The sequence below is a fragment of the Anastrepha obliqua genome, chromosome 5, assembly GCF_027943255.1.
Source record: "Anastrepha obliqua isolate idAnaObli1 chromosome 5, idAnaObli1_1.0, whole genome shotgun sequence".
Lineage (NCBI taxonomy): Eukaryota > Metazoa > Arthropoda > Insecta > Diptera > Tephritidae > Anastrepha > Anastrepha obliqua.
Window position 1 is genome coordinate 9,869,476 of NC_072896.1, and position 24,178 is coordinate 9,893,653.

The window sequence follows — 24,178 nt, forward strand, 5'->3', positions numbered from 1 at the left end:
TTGCGCTTCGCATATCGGCAATTGGTGCTGCTTACTTTCACTTTTGATGGAATTTTTCAAAAAAGGCATTTTTGAGTAAAGGTTCCAAAAAGCGAAAAACAAAAAAAGCGCAACAACAATGTAGTGTAATGGCACTGAACGAGGAATCCATGGCACGCATGTGAAAGCAATTTAAATTTTCTTAATGTGGTTTAATTTGTTAAAATCATCAGTTAAAGATCGATTGCAGATGGAAATCAAGAGAATGTTTGAAGGGTTGCTTTACTTTAAAAATTCTGGAATCAAATGTAATATTAAATTCAAATTTTTTTATATTTATTTGAAATAAACATTTTGTAACATTTTTTCTTTAACTTTGGTTTTGTCACATAAATTTATCAAAATTTCAATAATTCTTTTTATATTGGAAATTGAATTTTTTTATTAATTTTTTTCTATAATGCACATTTTATTACCCTCCTTTGAAATCCAATTTTATATAACTTGAAGTTCATTATTCATTTATAATTTTATATAATTTTTTAAATTTTTTTTTAAATATATTTTTTATATCAATATTTTATTACCTAAAAGGTTTCCCAATAACAGGTGTTACAGGTGAATGGATTGCGCTATCGAGAGATGATTAACGATTTTTTATGGCCGGATTTGGATGATATTGATGTGGACAACGTTTATTTTCAACAAGACGGCGGACCGCATTATCTCTCGAGCAGGTAATCACAATTGGCCACCGAGATCTTGTGATTTAACACCTTGTGACTTTTTCCTTTAGGGCCACGTGAAAGAGAAGTTTACGCCGACAGCCCAAGGTCGATTCAAGACCTCAAAGATGGAATTCGTGAGGCTATCGAGGACATAAGGCAAGGTTTCGGTTATGGAAAATTTTACGAAAAGGTAATTGCCCTCTTTATAATGAAATAAACATCCGATCGTTTATATTAAAAAATAGCATTTTTCTTTGAATATCAAAATAACACCTCTTATTAAAAAACCTATACCTTTTTCTTTGTTATGCATCCAGTTTTATTCACTGACATTTTCTTAATTTTTTTCTTTATTTGAAGTAATTTTCTTTTTTATTTGAAATCTTTTGGATTATTTCTAAATAAAGATTTGTTCCTGGAATTAAATTTATTTATTTCCTTGAATTAAATTAAATTTTCGAAGATTTTAATGTAATGGTATTTTCGTCTTACCCTGAAATAATGTTTTTTTTTATGTGAAATAAATAAGTTATTTTTTTACAATTTTTGAATTATGTTTGATTATTTTTTTATAAATTTTTTTAATAAAAATTGTATTACCTCTTTATTTGAAGTAAAATTTAGAACTTTTTAAATTATGTTTTTTCTATACATTTTCTTTGTTTGAAATCCAATTTTATTTATTTAAAATATTTTCTTATGTGAGTTAAAAATTTTTCATCATTTTGCGTTTATTTTAAATCGAACTTTTTGAATTTTTTTTTATAAATTTTTGTTTACCTTTTCTTCTTTTGATATAAAATTTGTATTAGTTTGTTTGTTTCTTTAAATGAAATCTTTTCATTTTATTATTTGAATTTAAAATTTTAATGCTATATTACTCTTTTTGTGAGACGAAATCAGCGCGGACTACCTGAATGGCAACACTTACAGAATGCTAAGCTGAGTTATTATCGACTACTCTATTATTTCTGTGTGAAATAGTTTTTCACAAGCACTACAAATTCCAGGAAATGTTAGTTTAAAAATATTTGTCACAAGCGCTGAGTGACGAGAAACGCCAAATGTTGTAGTCATCATCAGGTGCAGATGTGAAGATAAAAAATTACATAAATTTCATTTCCTTATACTTTTCGAAACTTTCGTTTTCGCTTAAACCATGAAACAAAATATTTATCTAATATATGTACCCTTGTAGGCACTTCACCAAAATCACAAAAATATTGACTGCTCATTTTTTTAAATCTCCTTTAAAAGACTGCGAAAAAATCAAGCGAATACCTCAAATAGTCATTGCATAGGCGGCGTGAACAGATCAGACCAATTTTATTGGCTTGACACACTTTCGGCTGGATAAAATTTAAATGAATTAAGTGACCAAATAGCAAAGTTAAAAACGGCACACTTCCCCAAACAAAAGCAAAACGGAACACGCACATGAATATGTGAATATGTATGTATACAGGTATGAGTTTGTAAAGGCTTGGTGCTAAAAATGAGTCAATCAAACCAACTGCTGAGCCAATGAACGCAGAGTGATTCCATTAACTTTTTCTCGCATTCTTGTTTCCACGCTTTTTCTTATCTGAATTTCGTATTTTGAGATACAGTAAATGGCTAATAAGCCACAATCAATGGAAAGTGTTGTATCAATTAGAAATTATGTTAATTTGCTTTTCATGTTAATGGAGCGTGCTTTTGTACTTGAAAAGCTTAATTGAGATCGTTCATGAATGTGGGCAAAATTCTGTTATTTCATCTTTTGTTTGAAAAACAGGTAAGAGGTCATTTTAGCAGAAGGAGCAACTAATTGGGACAAAATTGTTTTAAAAATCGTAAAAGCTTATTGTGTGGATTGTGAAATGAAGTCAAAAATGGTAAAAACTTATTGCGTGGATTTTCAAAAGAAGTCAAAACGCTCACAGTTTATTAAGCATTTTCTATGCTTTTTAAATATCGAAATCGAAATTTTTTTGGCTCTCATTAAAATACGAAGTTTGTTGATTTGTACTGTGCTAAAGTAAATTTCATTTATGAAGTCTCGAAATTTTAAGGTACCGAAATTGCGTTTTAAAATGCCGAAACAAGAATTTGACTAAGATTACTGGTAATTAGATTTTTTTATGATTTAAAAATATTAATACCATAGAACAGCAAATGGAGTTCATAGCTAGAGCTATGTAATCAAAATTGCTTTTCATGTTGCAATGCTGCTCTGAAAATCTGTTCAATAAATAATTTAATAATAATCCAATAGAAAAAAATGTTGGGCAAAGTAAAAACCTCTGTCTATTCTCTCGAGGAATACGAACGGTTTCTTTGAACCTTTTTAAAAATTAATAAAATTGCGAACATCGTCGGTCTCTTTGTAAACGAGAACAAAACCAAATATTTGCTGAAGTCGAGGTGGCCTACACAGGTGAAAAATTTTCAAGTGGGAGTTTACACTCTTGAAGCAGTGCAGCATTTTAAGTATTTGAGAGTTATTTTCCCATGTAGCGGTGATTCAACTTCTACAATCAGGGATCGCATCAACGCCGCCGATAAAACGTATTATACCCACCTTAACTTGTTCAAGTCGCAGCTCTTGTCTAAAACTACAAAGTTAACTGCGTACACGACCCTTATCCGACTAATCTTAACGTATGCTGACTGCCCGCTGATTGCCAGCATGGAAAGAAAAAGTTTAAGAAAGATTTTTAGCCCAATAAGAATACATTTAGAATTCGGTACAACTCCGAACCAAAAGATCTCACTTAGAACGAGACAGCTGTGCGTTTAGTTAAAGCGCAGCGCATAAGGTGGCTAGGTCATAATATTTATCCGTATGCCTGCTGACTGTGCCGGGAAGAAAGCCATGACAGAAAAACTAATGGGCGTAAAGGCCAAAGGCAGACCGTGGAATCGATGGATATATGCAGTAGAAAACAATCTCAAGGGTTTGGGAACTCGTAACTATGAAGCCAAAGGTCAAGATCGACTGCTTTGGGGGAGCATTGTGAAGAAAGCTTTGACGCACTCCGGGTTGTAATGCTGTGAAAAATTAAGAAGAAACCACTCTGACCGCCAGATATATTTAGTGAGGCAACTTTTATATCACAACTTTTATATTTGTATACTTCAAAAAAGTAGGAATAATAAGAAAAATATCATACATTCTTTAGTAGGCGGCAAACTCGTAGATTAGGCAAACTCTGGCAAGTCTATCGCCGAAAATGTCGATAAAAACATGAAAATCGCTGGTTCGGATCAGCATTCGTGATCACTTATTCCATTGCCCAGGAATAGTTAGCTATAATAGTTAACTATAATTAGAACCATTTGCATAAGGCTTGTCTTGAGAAGGAGCTCCATATACAAGTAGTACCCCACAAACGGACGCAAAAGAACTTTTAGACCGAATTGAAGTCTGCTAAATATTTTTTACCGCAACGTAACCAATTCGTAATCATTCAAACCGGATGGTAACGGTCTATGAAAAATGGGTCACGTTCGAGAATAACAACCGAACCGAAGATCGTGACCAAATGTTTGTGAGCCAATTCATCCGATGACCCAGCGTGGACTAACGGCTAGAAAGCTTGAGATATATGTTTGGTGGGGTTGAAAGAGAATAACTCACTATGAGTGTCTCCCAGCTGATCATATTATGGGGGGAGCCTGCTTTAGAGGCTTCATTTTTTTTTTTGTTTTGCATAAATATCTTCCCAAACTATCCAAGAATGTGTCCTCAAAATTTCAGAAGCAAATTTAAAACATTTTCGGAGTTACGGAAGAAATTGTGAGCAAGCGTCGAGCAGGTATACGAGCGGGCGGATCGCTCGAAGTGCGATTTCTCGGTTTTTTATTTTTACGATATTTCCTAATTGGCGGGAAAGATAGGGAAAAAGTTTAACCTCCTATCGAAACGAGCTTACATTGATTGTATTCGGAATTAAATTCTCTTCTAGTTGAACCTAAAAAACCTTAAGAAAGTTATGATGAACCCACTTTTTAAACAATCTAAAGTGAATTTGTTTTTCCAAAAAAATGATTTTTTTTTAATTAGCGAAAATTTTTTGAATTTCTCACTTTTTGTTTTATCTTCTTGGTTTAACTAGAAGCTGTACTATACTAAAATAATAATTTTTTTGGGTTTTTGGTTTGAGATGAAAATTGCGACCAGCATCTTTCCCGCCGCACGACACATGCACACTCGAGGCGCCTCGGCAAAATGCTTGTACCAGGCATAATATGACATATATTTTAATGAAAAAATTTGAGAAGACTACTGAAATATATAACAATAACACCTGAAAGTTTCATTTCAATCGAATATTTCTTTCCTTCCCAAAAAAAAACCACGAAAAAATCGATTTTTTGAAGCCTCTAAACCACGGTCCCCCCTTAAACTTGCGGTAGGTAGGTGAAATGGTTGAAGTGCCAGTCTGTCACTACCCAAGTAGCTTTAAAGCAGAACGTTTTGATGCCCCTATGACACCTCCAACGGGAAGATATCTACTGCCAACCCGGGCTGTTGATATAATGGAGAAGGTTGATAAGATTTAGGTTGGAGCACTGCCCCAGGCAGTCGAAGAAAGAAGCACCCAGTGATCTTAGTCATCTGGCTGTCAAACCCAGACATTTACAGAGAAAGTACCTAATAGTGTCCTTCTTTGGCTGTGGGAGCCAGCTTTTGCAATGGGGATTAAATGGTCAATTGTCTGCGGCTATGGTCATGGTCGCTTATGAAAACGTGGAGTAGCGATCATCTAATGATTGGCACGTACAACTACAAATTTGGAATTTGAATGGTGTGGAATTTCCAAGACTGTCTGCGTCCTGCGTCTACTGTACTAGGGCCATTAAATTTTCGAAATATATTAGCACACGAAAAAATGGAGCTACATCTGACGTGTGCCTTTCTGACAAGTAAGTAGTACAATTCCCCTTTTGTCAACCGTGAGGGGATGATCAGGACCAGGTAGAAGACCTCTGAGACCAAACATTTTCAAACTTTTCTTGATGGTGTAGAACTGGCCTCCAGAGAGAGACTTCTGAAAATAAACTGGTCCAACATTAGCGACGAGGACTTCTTCAATAAGCGAGTTATGAAATTGCCTTAACTCTGAGTTTATTTTATCTTCAAGTTAAAGCGAAAAACCTCTCAGCAAATTTTACTTACCCAATCTATAGATTGAACTATTTAATGAAATACAGGGTGGGCCATATAGCGTTTGCTTTTTGAACCACCTATTTTTTTGAGAATGTGTTCATAATTTACTAAAGGTTTGACATTTACGAAATGGGACGCTATACGCTTTAACAAAATTGGGAAATATTAAAAAACCTATTTCCAAAGTGGTAAGTCTTCTTCTTATTTTCTGATTTTCACATCGGTGGCTACGTCAATAAGCAAAATTGTCGGATTTGGGGCTCAGAAAATCCACACGTTACTGTAGAGAAGCAAATGCATCCACAACGAGTCACTGTTTGGTGCGGTTTTTGGTCTGGCGGCATCATCGGGCCATTTTTTTTCGAAAATGGGCGAGGAGCCGCGGTTACAGTAAATGGCGAGCATTACCGTGACATGCTCAACGAGTTGTTTCCAAAAATTGAAGAGGATGACATGGACGACATTTGGTTTCAACAGGACGGTGCAACCTGTCACACTGCCAAAGTTACACTCGAACTTTTGGCTACCGTTTTTGAAAACCGAATAATCAGTCGAAATTCCGATATCAATTGGCCGCCTCGGAGCTGTGATTTAAGCCCGTTGGACTATTTTTTGTGGGGAGCCGGTAAGGACAAATGCTATGCGAACCATCCAGAGACGATTGATGCTTTAAAACACGAAATCGAAGTTGCCATTCATGAAATTGGAGCCCAAACAATCGATGTGCTTAAAAATTGGGTTGATCGAAGGGCCTACTGTAAAACCTGTCGTGGCAGTCATTTGAACGATATTATTTTTCATTCATAAATAACAGTGTTCAATCTTCAAAATAAAAAAAAAGTTTGAAAAAATATTGATTAATTTTTCTTTTTATAGCCGATTCAAATAACAGATTTTACATGGCCCACCCTATATCAAGCAGTTAAAAATATGTTTCAATATCTTTTGAGCTAAAATTAGTTATGTTCTTAAATTTATGAAATGGAGTGTACTCTTATACATATGAATTTCCATGAATTTCAAAAAGATGCCCTACTGCACCTGTACCTTAGACAATTCCAAGAAGGTGCTCTCAAAATTCGTGCTAGTAATCACGAGTGAAATGTGTGAGAAAAAATGTGTAACTTAACCAAAAGAAGAATCAATTAAACGAAAGCAAGCAAGCAACAGCAAAATTTGTTACACCATTAAAAAAGTAAAAATAAAAACAAAAACAACAACATCCAACAAATGGTCTGTGTGAACTTTCCCTTTTTACACTGAAGAGAAGCAATCAATGTGTTGAAGATCGAATTCGATAAAGTTGTGTGGCAACTATGAGAAAAACAAAAACAACAAGATAAAAAAGAAGCGCGAATGCAGCAGACATCTGCAATACTGCCGTTATTGATGATTGGGTCGTTGAAAGTAAAACATAACCGAAACGCAACGTAAGAGGATGAAGTCATACGAACATAAACAAATTGGAGACTTGAATGCGCGCATGCGCAGAGATGACAAAAAATGAAAAAGAAGAAACCTGCAATGTGAATAAAACCAAAATTTATAAAAGAAGCAATAATTTAGATAAGAATAAATGCACTTTACCCATCAAGGCAACGAAAGACTGCGCCAGTTGTAAAAACGAAAAAGTTTAGTGGCGAGAAACAGTTTTTTTTAATGAGGTTTTTTTTTTGTTATGAATGAAGTGACCCAAAAAATATTGCATTGCAACACAGTAAAAACAAAATCATTTTGGTGTTAATGCCGGTACCTCAACGTTTAAGAAACCCCAAATTAATGATTTCCACACAATTTGACCTTGCGGCTATGCGATAAATTGGCGGAAAATTAAAATTTCCTCGCTTCGATTTCCGTTTGTTGGGTATTGCTTTGAAAACTGATTATATCAATGAAATGCATGCTGAAGTTAGCAATTCAAAATATTCCACGCCACTGCATTATTTCTAATGAAAAATTTCCAAATTCTTGTGTGAAAACTTTTTGATTATATAAATAATTTGTTATTGTGTTTCATGAGTTCGATGCGCTTTGCAAGCTCTTCATTAAAAATTAGCTTCGATTGCCACATCGATCAGCCACAATTAGCGATTACCCTACGGCTTAACCCCAAATTAAGCTATGGCCCTTCGCCTAAGTGTATTTTAAAAATTTATTGCGCGATGAGTTAGTTGAAAGCATAGATCGCCAAGCAATAAAGACTGCAATAGTTGATATCTGTTGCAGCTGTAGTTTCATTGCTGTCGCGTAATTGTTTATATCTTAAGCCGCTGTCGATTACCTATCAATAATTGAATTAGTTGTTGGCTTTGGAAAATCTGATAGGAGCACTAACTAATTGATTGATTGAATCTGGTTAAGTATTCAAAGTGAATTTTATTCAGCTCCACATTATGTGATTCAATGTGAAGATGCAAGATTGTGGTAAGCTGAGTGAGAGATGTGATATGAAACAGAGATATAAGTTTCACCCTTAAGATCTACTGTACACTTAAGTGATAAATAAGAGTGAAGAATAGACAAATTTTTATAAAATACATATTTTTTTATTTTGTTAAATATTAAATTTTTAAATTTATTTTTATTATAATATACGAGAAAGCCTGTAACGCGCAATTCATCCACTCTGCGCAGAAAAATTATAGTTCTCATTTGGCATGTCTCGTAAAATGTCGCGCGCAATGGTGGACTGAATGAAGAAAATTTTATTAATTTATTTAAGGGGGGAAGTCCATGTAAAATTAAAAAATAATCGATTTTTTTCGCATATTTCGAAAGTATAAAATCGTATCTTAAGTATACTGTGAAATTTCATGCGGAAATTCCACACATTATAGCTCCTATAGCCCATTAACTATGTAGGGTCTGCACGCTCCTATACCTCAAACTTTAAACTCATTTATCTCGAAACTGTATATTTAAAAACTGCTGGTGTTGTAACTCAAAAAAGTTATCGACCGATTTGTTTGAAGTTTGGTGAGCCCTTACTGTATATTACTATCGGAAGTATAAACCTAAAATTTCAGATGTTTAGCGTTGATAAATTACTTTTTCGGGGTTAAAAATGTCAATAAAATAGCCCTAAATTCTGACTTTTCTTTCAAAGGCTTACTTTATAATTAATTTTATACTTGTTTTTAATTTTATATTATATATTCATCCTTTCTGTTAATATGTTATAAAAAACCAATTTCATTTTATTGTTTCCGATCAATAGATTAAGAGTAATAAATAGAGCAGTTTGGGACCGTGCGCCGTAGAAAGGCGACAAGAAATGATCCTGAGCCGCCATTTCGAAAAAACTGAAACAAATTTCTTTTTTTGTATTCCCGAAAGGTTAAATAAATTTGTGTTAAAGCTTCAAAATAATATAATTATTTTATCACCTTTATAAATATATTTAAAAAAATTACCGATTTCGAGGCTTCTACATGGACTTCCCCCCTTAATTGAATTTCTATTATTCAAAAGCATATGTTTTGCTACAATTAAACACTTTTTTATTAAGATTTATTAGTTTCTTTCCTTTAATGCACTCATTAAAATGGTTTAATTAAAATTTTCAATAATTTCTTTGACCGCAAATAAGGAATAATTTTTTCAGTTTCTTGCGTTTTCAACACATTTGGTAGTTTGTTTATTAACATATTTCCTAAAACACAATTAATAGTTACATTTTTAAATTAAGTGGCAACGCCGTTGAAATTTATTTCTAGCTTAAAGTGATCAGAAATTACTCCCTTTCCGTACCTATCTAAAAAAATGTTCCTTGGGTCGTTTTAGTTTATTCATTAATTAAAATTTTTTGATAAATGGCAACTCTTTCAGAAACATCTCTGCATTCAAGTTTTCTGAAACACATTTCGCTCGATACATATCACTTTTGTGATATTTTATATACATGTATTTAATTTTCATTTACTTGATAGATGGCAACCCTACTCAAAAATATATCCCGATTATACCTTCTTAAACACCGTAAGCTTTATAAATATTGTAAGATATTTAATTTAATTTATTTAATAAACTTAAATTTTTTTGATATATGGCAACTCTTTCAGAAATAACTCTGCAGTAAAGCTTACCCAAACACATTTCTTTAAAATTCCTACATTCTATAAAGAATTGATTTAATTTACATTTATTTCACTGCTGGCAACCCTACTCAAATATGTAATATATTCTGATAAAACCTTTCTCGAAACCCCTTTGGCTTGATATAAATTTTAAAATACGTTATTTTACTTATTTAATGAACTCAAATTATTTTGATAGATGGCAACTCTTTCAAAAATATAGCTGCATTAAAACCTACTCAACACATTTCGCTTTAGACATATCGATTTCATGATATTTTATTTAACTTATTATTAAAATTTTAATTTCTCCAATAAGTGGCAAGCCTGTTCAAAATTATATCTGGATTAAATTTTTCTCAAATAGCCTTCGCTAGCTAAAAGTTTTCAGAAAGGTTAATTAATTAGTTTAATCGTGCCATTTAGAGTCAAAAAGTGAAGCCACGTCTTTTTTATTTAGTCTTTTCGTCTTAGAGAAGATTTTTTGTTTCCTTTCAGCGACTTATATCGCTTTGAATAATTTAAGATCCTATTTGTATTCATTCGTACAATATGGGCGTGCGATAGGCAGCGCGAGGGAGCCCTATTTGAGATCTTTATTCACTGAACTACATATGTCCATTAAGCTGTAAAGCACGTAATTTTATCGCCAAATCTGCGGCAAAATATTTGTCTCTCGAACTCTCTAAACGACGTTCCACCGAAGGTAGCCAATGTCTAAACTTTTGTGAGAAACATTTTTGGACTTAATACAATATGAGCTTATTGCTTTTATTGCTGTGTGACTGTCTACGTATATATTAATTGTTGAGTTCTTTCTTGTTCTAGTGTAGGCTAGCTTCCGGCTCTCCCCACAGCAAAAACTTCCGCTTGGAAAATACTGCTGTGGGCTGGCAGCTTGATAGGCTGCCTTATCCCTAGTTTTGAGCAGTAAATACCCGCTCCCACTCCGTCTAGAGTTTTAGAGCCGTCTGTATAGATGTGAAAAGTCCCATGGCCAGGCTTCATGCCTTTGTGCCATCCCTCCTCTTCAATTGTAGTACGAAACTTTCTCTCATAATTAAAGTTCGGAGTCATGTAGTCTGTGCAACTTGGGATCCACTTTCCTATTGAGCTGGGTACGAAGATTCTACAGGTGAATACCCTAGCAGCCACTAACCTCTTCGCGGATTTCCCTGCCAGGTTTTCCGCCATAAGGTCAATAGGTTATAATAAATAATAAATTTAAAATTGTTTGGTGAAACTGGGCATATGGCACAAAAAACGCGAAGAGGTACTTAACTTCATCACGAACCTGTGGCAGTGCAATATGGCCCAATAATAATAGCAATAATGGATCTATAATAAATCCTCCTTAGGAACATGCAAATTCAATTCCAGCAAAGTTACGCATCTATTTATTTGTGTATGCACCCCAGGCTGATAATATAAAAGTATGTAAATATATTTCGAAAGACCACCGCCTGCAATCTTTGCAATCAATATAAGTGAGTGACGCGCTTCAGCATCAAATTGAGCTTAAAAATCTGATTACAGCCAATGCAGCGAAGCTTTAGCGCAACTAAGCGTACTTAGGCAGAAAATTAAGTGTCATTTTAGAATACAACAAAAACGTATTTTATGAAAAATAAAATAGAATTGCAGTGAGTTCTCGCAGTTGCAAAGTAATCACGTGTGATTAAATTTCTTGAACGCTAAGTGACAGGAAGCTACACCGTGCATTGTTAGCTCATGCGCAGGTGCCTTTGGGGGATGTGTGTGTATGACTACGAGTATGTATGTATGTGAGCATGTGAGTATATTAATATAAAAATTTATCTGTTGGCACTTCAAACGATTTTTTACTACACATCACAGGTATGTACGAGCAAATCAATATGAAGTGAATTCGAACTCGATAAATTTGAATTTGGTGGCGCCAATAGTGTCGTGCTACCAATAGCAGATGTGTGATACAGCAGCGCAGATAAGTGGTGATGGTGGTGGTGTACACGCAGAGTTGTTACCAGTTGTTGAGGCAGTAATACAAAAAAAAAGTGACAGTGTGGCGCGTAGATTGCGATTTAAAACCGGAAATTGCCAACGCAAATTGAGAGCAAAACGGAAAGAAAAAAAGAGTCAAGCGAACGCGCACATGCAGCAGTTGTAGTAGTAGTGCCCGTGTGTGTGCGTGTGCTTTCTATGTTCACATATGCATTTATGTATTATATTTTCATAAATATGCGCAGCGGCAGTCATGAGCAGCTTTGGAAATATGAAATAATAATAAAGTAAAAATCGTTCAAGTCCAGGTGATGCGCTGATGTAATAGCTTTGCGACTGGCTTCACTAGTTGCTTCAATACCGTTTCATTTATTTATTATACTTTTATTATATTTTTAAATTTTTTCCATTTTTGTTTGTACGTTTTTATTTCAGCTTTACACATTTGCTTTTGGCAGACATGTGAGCTCATTTGTGTGTATCAACTATCTTTGAACCAGCTCTGCTGACAGTGGCCCCCTTAACTGCTGCCGTATTGTGCCGCTATTTGTGGCAATAACCGCTTGACTATCTTTCTTATGACAAAGTCTTTCAACGACGCGCTTTTGACATTTTCCGTTTACCATTTTAAACTTTTTGTTTTCTTTTGCTGCTGCTGTGACATCTTTTTTATGAGCCACTCATAGTACGCGACTGCCTTTTGAATATTTGCAGACAAAAAAACTGAAGCTTAAGATAATAGTGTGGCGTATACATAGTAATACAATATTTGGCCGAGCTTCTTTGCCCATATTTTTTCCTCCATATTTTTTCATATAAATGTTTCCACCATTTCTACAATTCTACAATTTTATAAACCTTCAGATAGCTCTTAGGAGAGCCTTTTTCATGGCTGCTTAAGTGAGTTAGATTATGCGCTTAAAATTTCACTTGCTTGTCATGCGAGCCAGCAATTCTCAAGAGGTTTATGAAATAATTGAAACCCCAGAATATTGATTGCCGAAAATGAAATACTGCCGATTTCAAAGTGTTCATAAAATGCTGTCAATATATTTTATAAAACGTGTATCTGATGCATTTTAAAATACTCGATTCACAAAAGTACTCGATATTTCCAAGTAGCCCTTGAACTACCAAGCTCAGAAAAGTGTATTTAGTAGTCTCAGCGCACAGTAAATAAACATAGCTTCCCCAAGAAGTAAAACAAAACTCAATACACCTGAGCGATCCCATGTCAAGAGATCCATGTATTTTGAGCATAGAGGTAAATGTTTCTGTGTGATAATAGTGAGACTTAAGAAAATGTTTGCAAAAATTTTATTCAATGTTGAAAAATTTGTTGTAGAACTTTTTAAAGTGAAATATCTCCGTTCTTGTTATCAACTTAAAGTTTTTTTATTTTATTTTTTTTTTTTCGATAAGACCATAACTCAGTTATCGTTCATAATCCACAAATACTCAAGCCTCTTCCCTCCACCGCCCTACTCTCTTCTCTTTCGTTCTATCGATTCCCGCCACCTTATTTTCCATACAATGTTTTCTCCAAGGATGAATTTGATTTGTTGGTCTAAGTGTGCCACTCTTTGGGATACTATTTTAACCTAACCCGCGGTAAGAAAAAAATGTTGTGGAAAAAATTAAATTTTATTTTTATTATTTACAATTTTTTTTTTTACTTTTTTAGGATAACACAAAACTTTTGCGAAAAAAAGTATTTTTTTTTGTTCACGATTTTTCAGAAAATTATTTTCTTCCCCCATTTTTGAAAATCAGTCCCTCAAACTTTTGTCGGGAAAATATTGTTTTATACAGTCATTTTGAAAAAATTGAATTTATTTACAATAAATATGTACAATTTTCTTACCGGAAAAAAATTAAAATTTTTGTCAAAAAAAAATATATTTTTAAAAAGTATATTTTGTCAAGTGAAAGGTTATGAAATACCATGCAGAACTGAAGATATTTCATTTTAAAATATCAAAATTATTACTTTTCTTCTAAATTTTTCCAATTTCTTTCTTTTTTCAAAATATCTTCGTTTCTTGTTGCCATTTAAATTTTTTGCTTTAATTCTTTAGAAAAAAAAAAAATTGCGGATATTTTTTTTATTTGATATTTTTTAAAAAATAATAATTTTTTATTATTTTTAATTTTTAAAATTTTTAGGATAAGAAAAAAATTTTTTTAATTAAAATTGTTTTTGTTTAAAATTTTTGAAAAACAATCCCTCACACTTTCATAAGGAAAACTATTTCTTGTTAATTCTGATAAATATTTTCAAGGAAATAATTAAATTTATTTAATAACATTAAACATAAAAATTTTTGGAAAAAAATTATTTTTAAAAAGTATATTTTCCTCTAAAAATATTTTTAAATGTTATGCTGACGATGTTTCACTTTAAAAAACGCTCAACAAATAACTCAACATTGAGTAACTCTCAAATTATTTAAATTTTTTCCGAAGTTTTTTAAATTTATCTTCCATTTTCAAAATATCTTCGTGTCTTGTTTTCATTTGAATTTTTTTTAATTCTTTAGGAAAGGAACATTTTTATTTTGTATTATTTTCTAAAATGTGTGTGGTAAGAAAGAAATATTTTTTTATTGTTCTATTTTAATTATTTTTGTAGTGCGAAAAAAATATTGTTTGTGTTTAAAATTTTTGAAAAACAATCACTCAATCTTTTACTGGGAAAACAATTTTTTGGTTAATTTTGGAAACATTTTGAGCGAAATAATTAACTTATACGAAAATACAATAACTAAATACAATCTTTTAGAAAACAAAAAACATAATAATATTTTTTAAAACATTTATTTTTAAAAAGTATATTTTGTCCTAAAATTTTTTGTTAGTCTTATACAAAACTGAAGTTTTCAACATTGAATATATCTCAAATTTATTTTTTTTTTTTTAAATTTACTTCTTATTGTACTCAGGCCAACAAAATTAGAATTTTTTTTTCAAAATTTTTTACCAATATTCAGAAAAATTGACGACGATATCTAAAATACTCGAATCACTTGACATGGAATATTTTACCTCTCTAAATTCGGTTTCTCATCTCAACAGCTGTCTGCTCATTCTCCCTCAACCATATAGTGGCAGAAGAAGCACTCTGTTGCTTGCCTATGCCTTGGGACTTTGTAACTCCTATACACAACTTTTCTGTTACTCAGCTGTCAATGAAGTCACGACAAAGCCATATACCACTCTCAAGCTTACTGAGCTATGAGCAATATTTTTATATAAAAATACAGAAATTACAAAAACAAATTCCAGAAAAAATAGCTGTCTCATAAGTGGCTTCGGAGCCACCACCGAACCCACTGCCTGCGAGCCAACCGCCCATATACCACGTACAAGGTCACGTGGCTACCACAGCTGCGCCGTAGATCTCCGCGAGGTCGGTATTAAGCCCACGACCTTTGATTCCTCAAGCGATACGCCATGCGCCAATCCCCTTGACTACTACAGCCGCCCCGTAGAAATATGAATTTATTATGAAAAAATGTTATCACACTTTGTTGTGGCTTTAAACACGCGTTTTTTACTTTTTGCATTTTACTACCCTATTATGGATTTTTGAATATACATTTTTTTTTGGCTAAACTTTCTTTTCACAAAACGCGCGACATCTTTTATTAACTCAAACGTCTTTATTGATTTGCATACACTTGTGTTGGATCATCTCGACGCACAGCGTATCCCCGAAAATAGCTTAAGCGACTGCGGCGCTGGCCACTTAGCTACACCTCCAGCACATCCACATACACAGGCACATGCTTGGTGAAGCATTTTTGTCTCCATGCATTGGTTGCTGTGAATTTTTGCATAATTTGCATTTCGCCCATATTATTATTATTATTTACACTGATTTATAGCAAAAATAGCAACATAGATCATTGGACTTGCAAGTTTCAGCATAAAATACCGCCTGAAATGCCAAAAGCACAGCACACACGCGCACTTTCAAACACACACTTACGTTGCTGTAAAGAAAGTATTTCATAGAGCAGTAAAAACAAGCGCATACTTGGTCTTTAAAAGTTGCCTTTATGGCCAAATAGTAGTGGGTAATGGGTAGCAGCTATTTGTGCTGCGTTACTGAGGAGTCTGCGGGTATGTGGCAAAGGCTTATAAAAACACACATTGACCCTAAAAAGTGCGAGGCATACATCAATAAATATACACGCACACACACCCATCTATGTATATACTACTGCTTGCTTATGGGTAGATCCTATTGAAAGTGCGCTAAAAGTGCACACATTTTTGATTATGCTCCGCACGCACACACACACACACTTAAGTGCACGTACATACTCAGATACATAAGAGCGCAAGAGTTTGCACGTTTGTAAGCCTTAGCAGCTTAACATAAAATTTATATAAAATACCATCAAACGAGAATAAAATGAATGAATGTAAGAAAAAATAAAATAAAAATGGCAAAAAAACGCCAGTAAATGAGAAGCTCGTATTTCGAGTTGAAACAAATGGCTAAATGAATGCAGCTACCTATTTGTAAGGAGGTTGCATTTGACTGCACTTGCCCCATTTATTTATTTTTGCAGTCCTTAAAAATAAGGTAGTAAACGATGGAAATAAGAAGTGAACCGACTTGGGAGCTTGCAATCGTACATACAACTTCAAGTGCCCTGCTGGGATACGCAATCAATTCCAAAAGATGAAGCAACGACGGCTCTTTAATGTTCCTTCTTTTTCAAAGTAAACAGCAGCTGAATTCTACAATTTTACATAGTTGCTGAGTAAAATTTTTAGCTATCAATTTTTTGTAAAAAAAAGTTATGGATTCCTCTAAGGGTATAAATACATTTTTAGATTTGATTTTTGAGATCACATCTTCAAAAAATTTTCGCTGTTTATCATTTCCTTTTCTCGTTCATTTGATACCAACATCCATGCTTTGCCGGATATTTAAAATTTTGTATAATATAATATTTAAACTTATTTAAGTCTTTAAACTTAAAATTTCCAGCAATAAAAAATTTCAGACGGCTTGAGGCAAAAATTTATAATTTCACTCCACGAAGTTTGGCTATCAAATAACAAAATTGACGCTGCTGTAGAAGAAGTAAACCTGAGGTTACATTAGTTTCGAATTCGTACAAAACTTTACACGCACGAACTCGTACGAGTTCTTAAGAATTTGTCAATATCAAAAAAAATATGAGGTGAGCTCTTTAAGAGACCGTTATTCGGCTCTGAGCGAATTTGACAAAATCAGCTTTACAAAAAAACTGAGATTGGCTGGCAATAAGATTGTGTTAGTTATATACGAACAAAATCAACCAATGACACTTCGTTGCCAGCTGAACAACGACTGATTGGACGAGTGTGTGAACACATGAGAAATGATCGTGCAGAATTCGGCTGCCGAATCCCAAGTGACGTGGCAGCCAAAGTTCTCCTCACAATTTTCTTTTCCACCATTGCTAATAAATAGCCAACCTGGTAATCTATCATTCTTTGGTATATGGTATGTTATCGAATGCGTGTGATTACATTAGGTTTGGTTAGGTTACAGCGATTGCCCCTCTCCATAAGCGTGCAGAAAGAGCCCACTTAAGCCCAGAACCCCATTATGATACCTCTAATTTGGAATCAAAATTCCAAATTATCAATGTGGTGAAACCACTTCGACTCTAAAAATTTTTTAGAGCCTCAGTTATTTAAGTTAAATATTAATGTATTAACTTTAAATTCAGCTCATATCCAATCTCTTTCTGCTATTGCAAATCTAGTTACTTTTAGAGTGATTCGTTACGCCAAACTGTTCTGAAATAATAATTCGTTACACTACCTATGTAAGCAACTCCTGCAGGGTATGTGGCTAAATTTATATGTAAGTATGAGTATATATAATATAAGTATAAGTCAGTGCAAGATTCAGTAGTTGAGCGCCAAGGTAAGAACGCACTGGTTCAGCTGTAATGTAAAATTATTGCATAGAAGCAAACAAAAATATTAAAAAAAAAATATACTTCATGACTTATGAATTTTTTTAACAAATGAAACTGGAATGATTTTATAGATATTTTGTAATATTTTATATACTTAAGTACTACAATTTTTATATTACTAAACATTCATTTAAGCATATAATTGGCTCTACGAAAGCTTGCCTGATCTAAAGCAATAGGTTTATAATAGGTCTATGGATAAGTTCGTGCGGTTTTACAACAGATGGCGTAACTTGATTATTATTCCATCGATCCACATTTCCAAACATTCATTGGAGAGCTACTGTCGTAAGGCACAAACGTCAGTATAAGTTTTTTATTTGAAGCGTAAACAACAATATTTTTACCACACTTGAAAATGTCGAATTTCGTGCCAAATAATGTGTTTTTGCGGGGAATTCTTTAATATGAAGAAAAAAGCAGCCGAAAGTCATCGTATCTTGGTGGAAGTTTATGGTGAGCATGCTCTAGCTGAGCGAACGTGCCAGAAGTGGTTTGCACGCTTTAAAAGTGGTGATTTTGGCCGCGCCGCCAAAGTTCATGGATACCGAATTGGAGGAATTGCTCGATCAAGATCCGGCTCAAACGCAAGAAGAGGTTGCAAAAACTTTGGGAGTTGATTAATCAACCATTTCCAAACGTTTAAAAGCCATGGGAATGATCCGAAATTCAAATTTCGAAAAAAACCGCACGAACTTATTCATAGACCTATTACAACTTTTGGAAGTGAAAAATGGAATTTGGATATCCATAGAGAAAAAATAATAATGTAAAAAACTTTTACTATTTCATGCATTTTTTATCCTCCTTCTTTTTGTGAGCTATTGAAGTTGCGCAAGGATGAAAAAGTTAAAAAATAAGTCTAAACATATTGCTTGGTGGGATGATAACTCCTTACCTCTTAATGCTGGTAAATGCCAGCACAGGTCATTCAGTAGACACGAAGTTACGATTGATTTCGACTACAAGTTGGGCACTACCACCCTCAAAAAATGTATGAAAAGAAAGATTTGGGGGTCATATTTACATCGAAAATGACGTTTTCTAAACATACAAACTTTGTGATTGCCAAGTCTAGATCTATGTTTGGCTTTGTAATAAGGAATTCAAGGGAGTTGCAGGATATTTCTACGCTGAGAAATTTGTATTTTTCTCAGATCAAATCTCGAATATTGCTGCATTATTTGGGATCCATTCTATATGCGTTTATCTTTAAGAATTGAGAAGGTTCAAAAACGTTTCACTAGATTTGCTATTCATTCACTTCGTTGGCCTTGCAGTTTGCCTGCATATAAAAGTAGATGTCTTTTGTTGGCATTGCCAACTTTAGAAATGCGGAGAAAAATTGAATCGGTAATGTTTATAAGGGGCATAGTTACGAATCATATCAAATGTCACTTCCCGCTGGAGCTAATACCTTTTAATAGTCCCACTCGTAACCTAAGACTAAGCTATATGTTCCATTTACCTTATCACAAGACCAATTTTAGTCGAAATGAACCGCTTGCACGTTGTATAAGACAGTCTAACCAATTATGCAAAAATTTGGATATATTCTCTAACTCTCAAGAGACTTTCAAATCAAAACTTAATCTGGAGATACACTTTTTGAATTGTGACTAACGTATCTCACAGTATTGTTTACCATATATTATACAATATTTAAGCTTTAGTATTAGTAATATATTTGAGTTGTACTTTAATTGATGAAAGAATGAATAAATAAATAAATATTTTACTTGTAATAATGTTAGCAGAAATACTCTTAGTTAGCCAGTTTTTTTTTTTTTGTTTTCATAAAAAGTTACAATTAATATTAGCCGAAACTGATATCTCAAAATGTCATTTGCGAATTAAGCTCTTCTGTCATATGACCACAGATATGGATATTCAACTAAAAATGAAGATTTTGTCGAACTGAAAATGTAATTTGAAATATTCTTCAGAAAAAAAAGACTCAAATTCATGTCATTCAAACATTGTTTTAGAGTATACTTCAAGATTTGAAAAAAAAAAAATTTTGAAAAGTATTATTATTTTTTTTTTCAACCTTTCATATACAAAAAATTTCAATTAACAACTACATAAAAATGTATTTATTTGCACAGGTTTCTTTCATTTAACGTTAGTTTTTAATTTTTTGTATTTTTGTTTTTTTTTTAAACTTTGTTTTTTGAAATTTTTTCGTTCTGAATTTTTGTTTTTTGGAAAATTTGTTTCTGGTTTTTCTGTTAAAACTTTTTGGCATACGAATTTTTTCGTATATTTTTTGTCACTATGGAACTTTCAGTGATTACTAAGCATAGTCTCAGCTATTATTGGAAAACAAGGAAAACATCTGAGTGGGGTGTTTTCCTAAAATGACGAAAAAAATTATTTCCCCGAAAAGTTTGAACAAAAAAAAATTTTGAAAAAACATACTGTTTAACCCTCCTTTTCCTAACCTTCAGTTGAGCCTTTTTCGTCCTGTTCGACTATCTTTTTTAAAAGGTTATTATTAAATCTAAGGAAGCTACCTGGAAGCTCAAGTCGTTAGCTAAATTAAAAATGCATACGTTAAATTTACGTTGAAAGTCGAAAAAGTCTGGCCAGACACGGGTCCCCAATGGAGGATTAAATATATTTTATCCTATAATTAAAAAAAATCCAAGAATGATAAAAAATTTAGGTTTATTTTTTTTAAGAATTATGGCTAAATTTTTAACGTTGATCAAAATTGATTACAAATAGATTTATTTTTTAGTTTTTTTTCGGGTTACCGAAAAAAGTATTTTTTTAGAAATAATAAATCAAAAAGTACAAAAAATATTATTTAATAATTTTTCAAAAAATATTTTTTTAAGTATATTTATATCCTAAAACATGAGAAAATGCAAAAATGTAAAAATATGCAAATTTTTTTTTCAATGTGGCATAAAATTTTTAAATAGACTTAAAAAAACAACTATAAGAACTTTAACTTCAAAAAACAATTTGTCCAGCTTTTTCAGCTTACTTTTACTATACTGGAGCTTTTTAAAATATCATTGTAAAAACTTTAGCTTTTTTAAAAAAATATCAACCTTTTTCATTTTAGTTTACATTATACTCGAATCAAAAAAATTGGTTTTGAAATTTTTTCCTAAACAATTTTTTTTGTTATTTTATCCTATAATATGAAAATTTCAAAATCATTAATTTTATTTCTTATTGTTTCAGTTTGTCGAGAGGAGTGTTTTACAGAAATGTCAAAGAAACATTTTTCCCGATAAATTCTCAAAAAGAATTCTTTTAAAAATTAAATTTCATTCTATACAAAATTTATAAAAATTTTAAAAATAATTTAAAAAAATCCACTGTAAAAACTTTAGCTTCAAAAACAATTTTTTCCACCTTTTTCAGTTAACTTTTTACTACACTCGAATAAAAAAAAAATTGTTTTCAAAATTGTTTCCAAAATTGGCCTAAGGAAATCTATTCTATAATGTTAAGTCTATGCTATAATATTAAGAATAAATTCGAAAAATTTAAAAATATACAGAATTTTTTTAAGCTGCGTGTTTCTCAAAACTATGTTTCTTGAACTGGTGATCACTGTAACTTAAAAACCGCTTGGTAGATGTCAATAAAATTTATACTACTTTTGAAAAACATATAATACTCGCGCCTGATCGAGGGATTTTTTTTAATTTCGATTTTTTTTTAACAATTAATTGTCGGTTTTTTTGTTTTGTTAATTTTGAAAAAAAAAAGCTTCGATCAGGCACAAGATTATCTGTTAACAAAACTAATTTCTCTTGTCCGATTGATTTTAGATTAATCTCCAAGGACTTGTGATGATCATCGCAAGGGACTTCTGGAGAAACGGGCTCCACACAAACAGCGATAACTTTTACAATTATTAATTTTTATTTTAAAATTTGGCTAAAGTCAAGTCGAAACATGATGTATTAATGCTGTGTTTTTATTTCTGTAAAATAAAGCAAAAAAAAATTCTTGAAAACCATAATTTTTTCGGGCCTCTGACTACCCCTAACCCCTTAAATTTTTCAATTTGCTGAAAGGAGTGTTTGACAAAAGAAAAAATTCTTAAAAAAATATTTCATAAATTGCATACTAAATAATTATAAAATTAGAAATATATTAAAAAGAACCGAGTATATTTCACTTAAGAATTATGTATCTCAAAAATATAATTTTTTTTTAATTTTTCCAGTTTACTTTTATATACTCAAGACTACATATAAAAGAATTTTTAAAAATATGCATATAGTATTTAAACTCTTTTTTTTTACAATAATTTTGCTTCTATTAGAAGAAGGCTTCTATAATTTTCAGCACAGTTTACGACAATGCCCACGTCAACTACGACGTAACCGGAACGACCCGGATTTATATTCGGCCAAAGACTGTAACTTCAGCAACATTCCCCGTACATGTTTGGGGAATGTTTATGCTGTTACAGCAACAACAACAATATACAAAATACTTGGGCCACTTGGCATGGAATCGCTCAACTCAGTCATCTGAGTGACGACTTATTATACTACAAATTTTTAATCGATTTCATTCAATATCTTAATTATTCTGTGTTTCGTTTAAATACAAAAATTCGTATGCCCATATTGAAGAACCCGTTGCAATACTACTCAAAGCATATTTTCCCATATTTATTACATTTCCACGCAAATGGATAGAAATTAAAGTATTTACGATATTTTTCGCTTTACATTTTCACGATGATTAATAACACTTTTGATTACTCAAAGCAAATTTCAAATGTATTTTATCAAATTAAATTGTAAAATTGGGTAGCTGCCGGCGATTCGTGTAATTGCAGTTGGAGATGCTGCAACTGAAAGTCCTTTCTATCAAATATGTCCGTAAATGCTTACTTTTGTATGCTTCTAATATGTGTGTATGTGTGTGTATACAAAATGCAATGTACACTCATACTCGTACTTATGTAAGTTTGCTTGTATATTTGTAATTTCTATTTTCATTTAAGCAGAATTCATTTCGTTTGATTGCATTTCACTTACCACTTCATTTACAGCACGATTGGGATTAAATCCTTGGGCAGCGATTCCTGCCAGCAGGCAGCATGCGCCCAACAACAAGGTGAACATCAATCTCATATTGCACTAAAGCACATACAATAACAACAAAAAGAAATAGAACGAGAAACGAACAGCAAATGATATGACGAGCAATTTAAATTGGATTTTAGTTTGCAATTATTTCCTGTCAGGATATGTTTTTTTATGGGTATTTATTTTTGTTGAAATCCCGTTTTTAATTGGCAAGCACTTTTTTGTAGCAAAAATACGCACACAATGTTTTGAAAAAGTGTTGGCTTTAAATTTTCAGCTTCACTGCGATTGTTTTAAGAAATTTGCGAATTTTTTTTAACTTCAGTTTCTGTTTTTTTTTCTAATTTTTTTATAGCTTTTTTAGAAGCTGCGTACATATATTGAAATTCAACATACGTCCTCAGTTCGTTTGCTGCAGGCAAATGTCGTTGGCTCGTCAAGCTTTTAGCTGCTCACAAATGGCAATTATTAAAAACACAAAAACAAAATAAATAAAAAAAATCGAAGACGAAAAAACGCTTAGTACGCACGCTCACGTTTGCTTTGGATACGCAGCTATGCGCGTTCACGTTCACTCGCTGGTCGGTACTGCTCAGTTCGAGACTATTACTAACTACTTTGTAACTGTTATTGCTTTGGCTTGGCTATATGGGCGCCCACTGCCAGACAAAGTCAACTGGACTGGTAAAAGTTCGGCGTTTAACTGAAATTCACATTCACAATTGGTAACAATTTTAAGTCAAAGACGCTTGTTGCGCTGCACTGCTGCTGCTGCTGCTATTGTTGCTGTTAATGTTGCTACTGCCGCCACCGACCACTGCTTCGTTGCTTGTTGCTTGCTGGCTCGTTCGGTCGTTCGTTTACTCTGTGCTGCTTTGCTCGCTACCTCTTGCCCACTTGGCTGCTGCTGCTGTTGCTGTACCGAAGATTCCGGCGTATGGCTGTTGGGTGGCTGGCAAATATGTACCGAAGTTGAAGAAGCGTGCGCGTACACGTCTAAAGCTTGAAAGCGACTGATAGGCCAGCGTGTGCCCGCCAAGCTTGCAGGTGGTGTGGCAGCGCTGATATCAACAGCCGATGAGATGCGGCGCAACGACGATGCTGTTTGTGGTGGTGATGGCACAGATGTTGGTTGCTCATCAGCAACCGCAACAGCAGTAGCAGCGAAACATGAATATACGAAAAGTGCAACAAA

The 24,178-nt window shown here is 33.0% G+C and overlaps 1 protein-coding gene across 1 annotated transcript in view; it reads right to left on the bottom strand.

Moving 5' to 3' along the window:
* The window catches only part of LOC129247679 (mucin-5AC), a 98,406-nt gene extending 74,434 nt beyond the window's left edge, over nucleotides 1–23,972 (bottom strand). The window contains exon 1 of the mRNA XM_054886913.1: nucleotides 22,933–23,972. Within this exon, the coding sequence (XP_054742888.1) occupies nucleotides 22,933–23,028 (96 nt within the window). The 5' untranslated portion in view covers nucleotides 23,029–23,972. The remainder of the gene's footprint in view (nucleotides 1–22,932) is intronic.
* Between the last annotated feature and the right edge of the window lie 206 nt (nucleotides 23,973–24,178).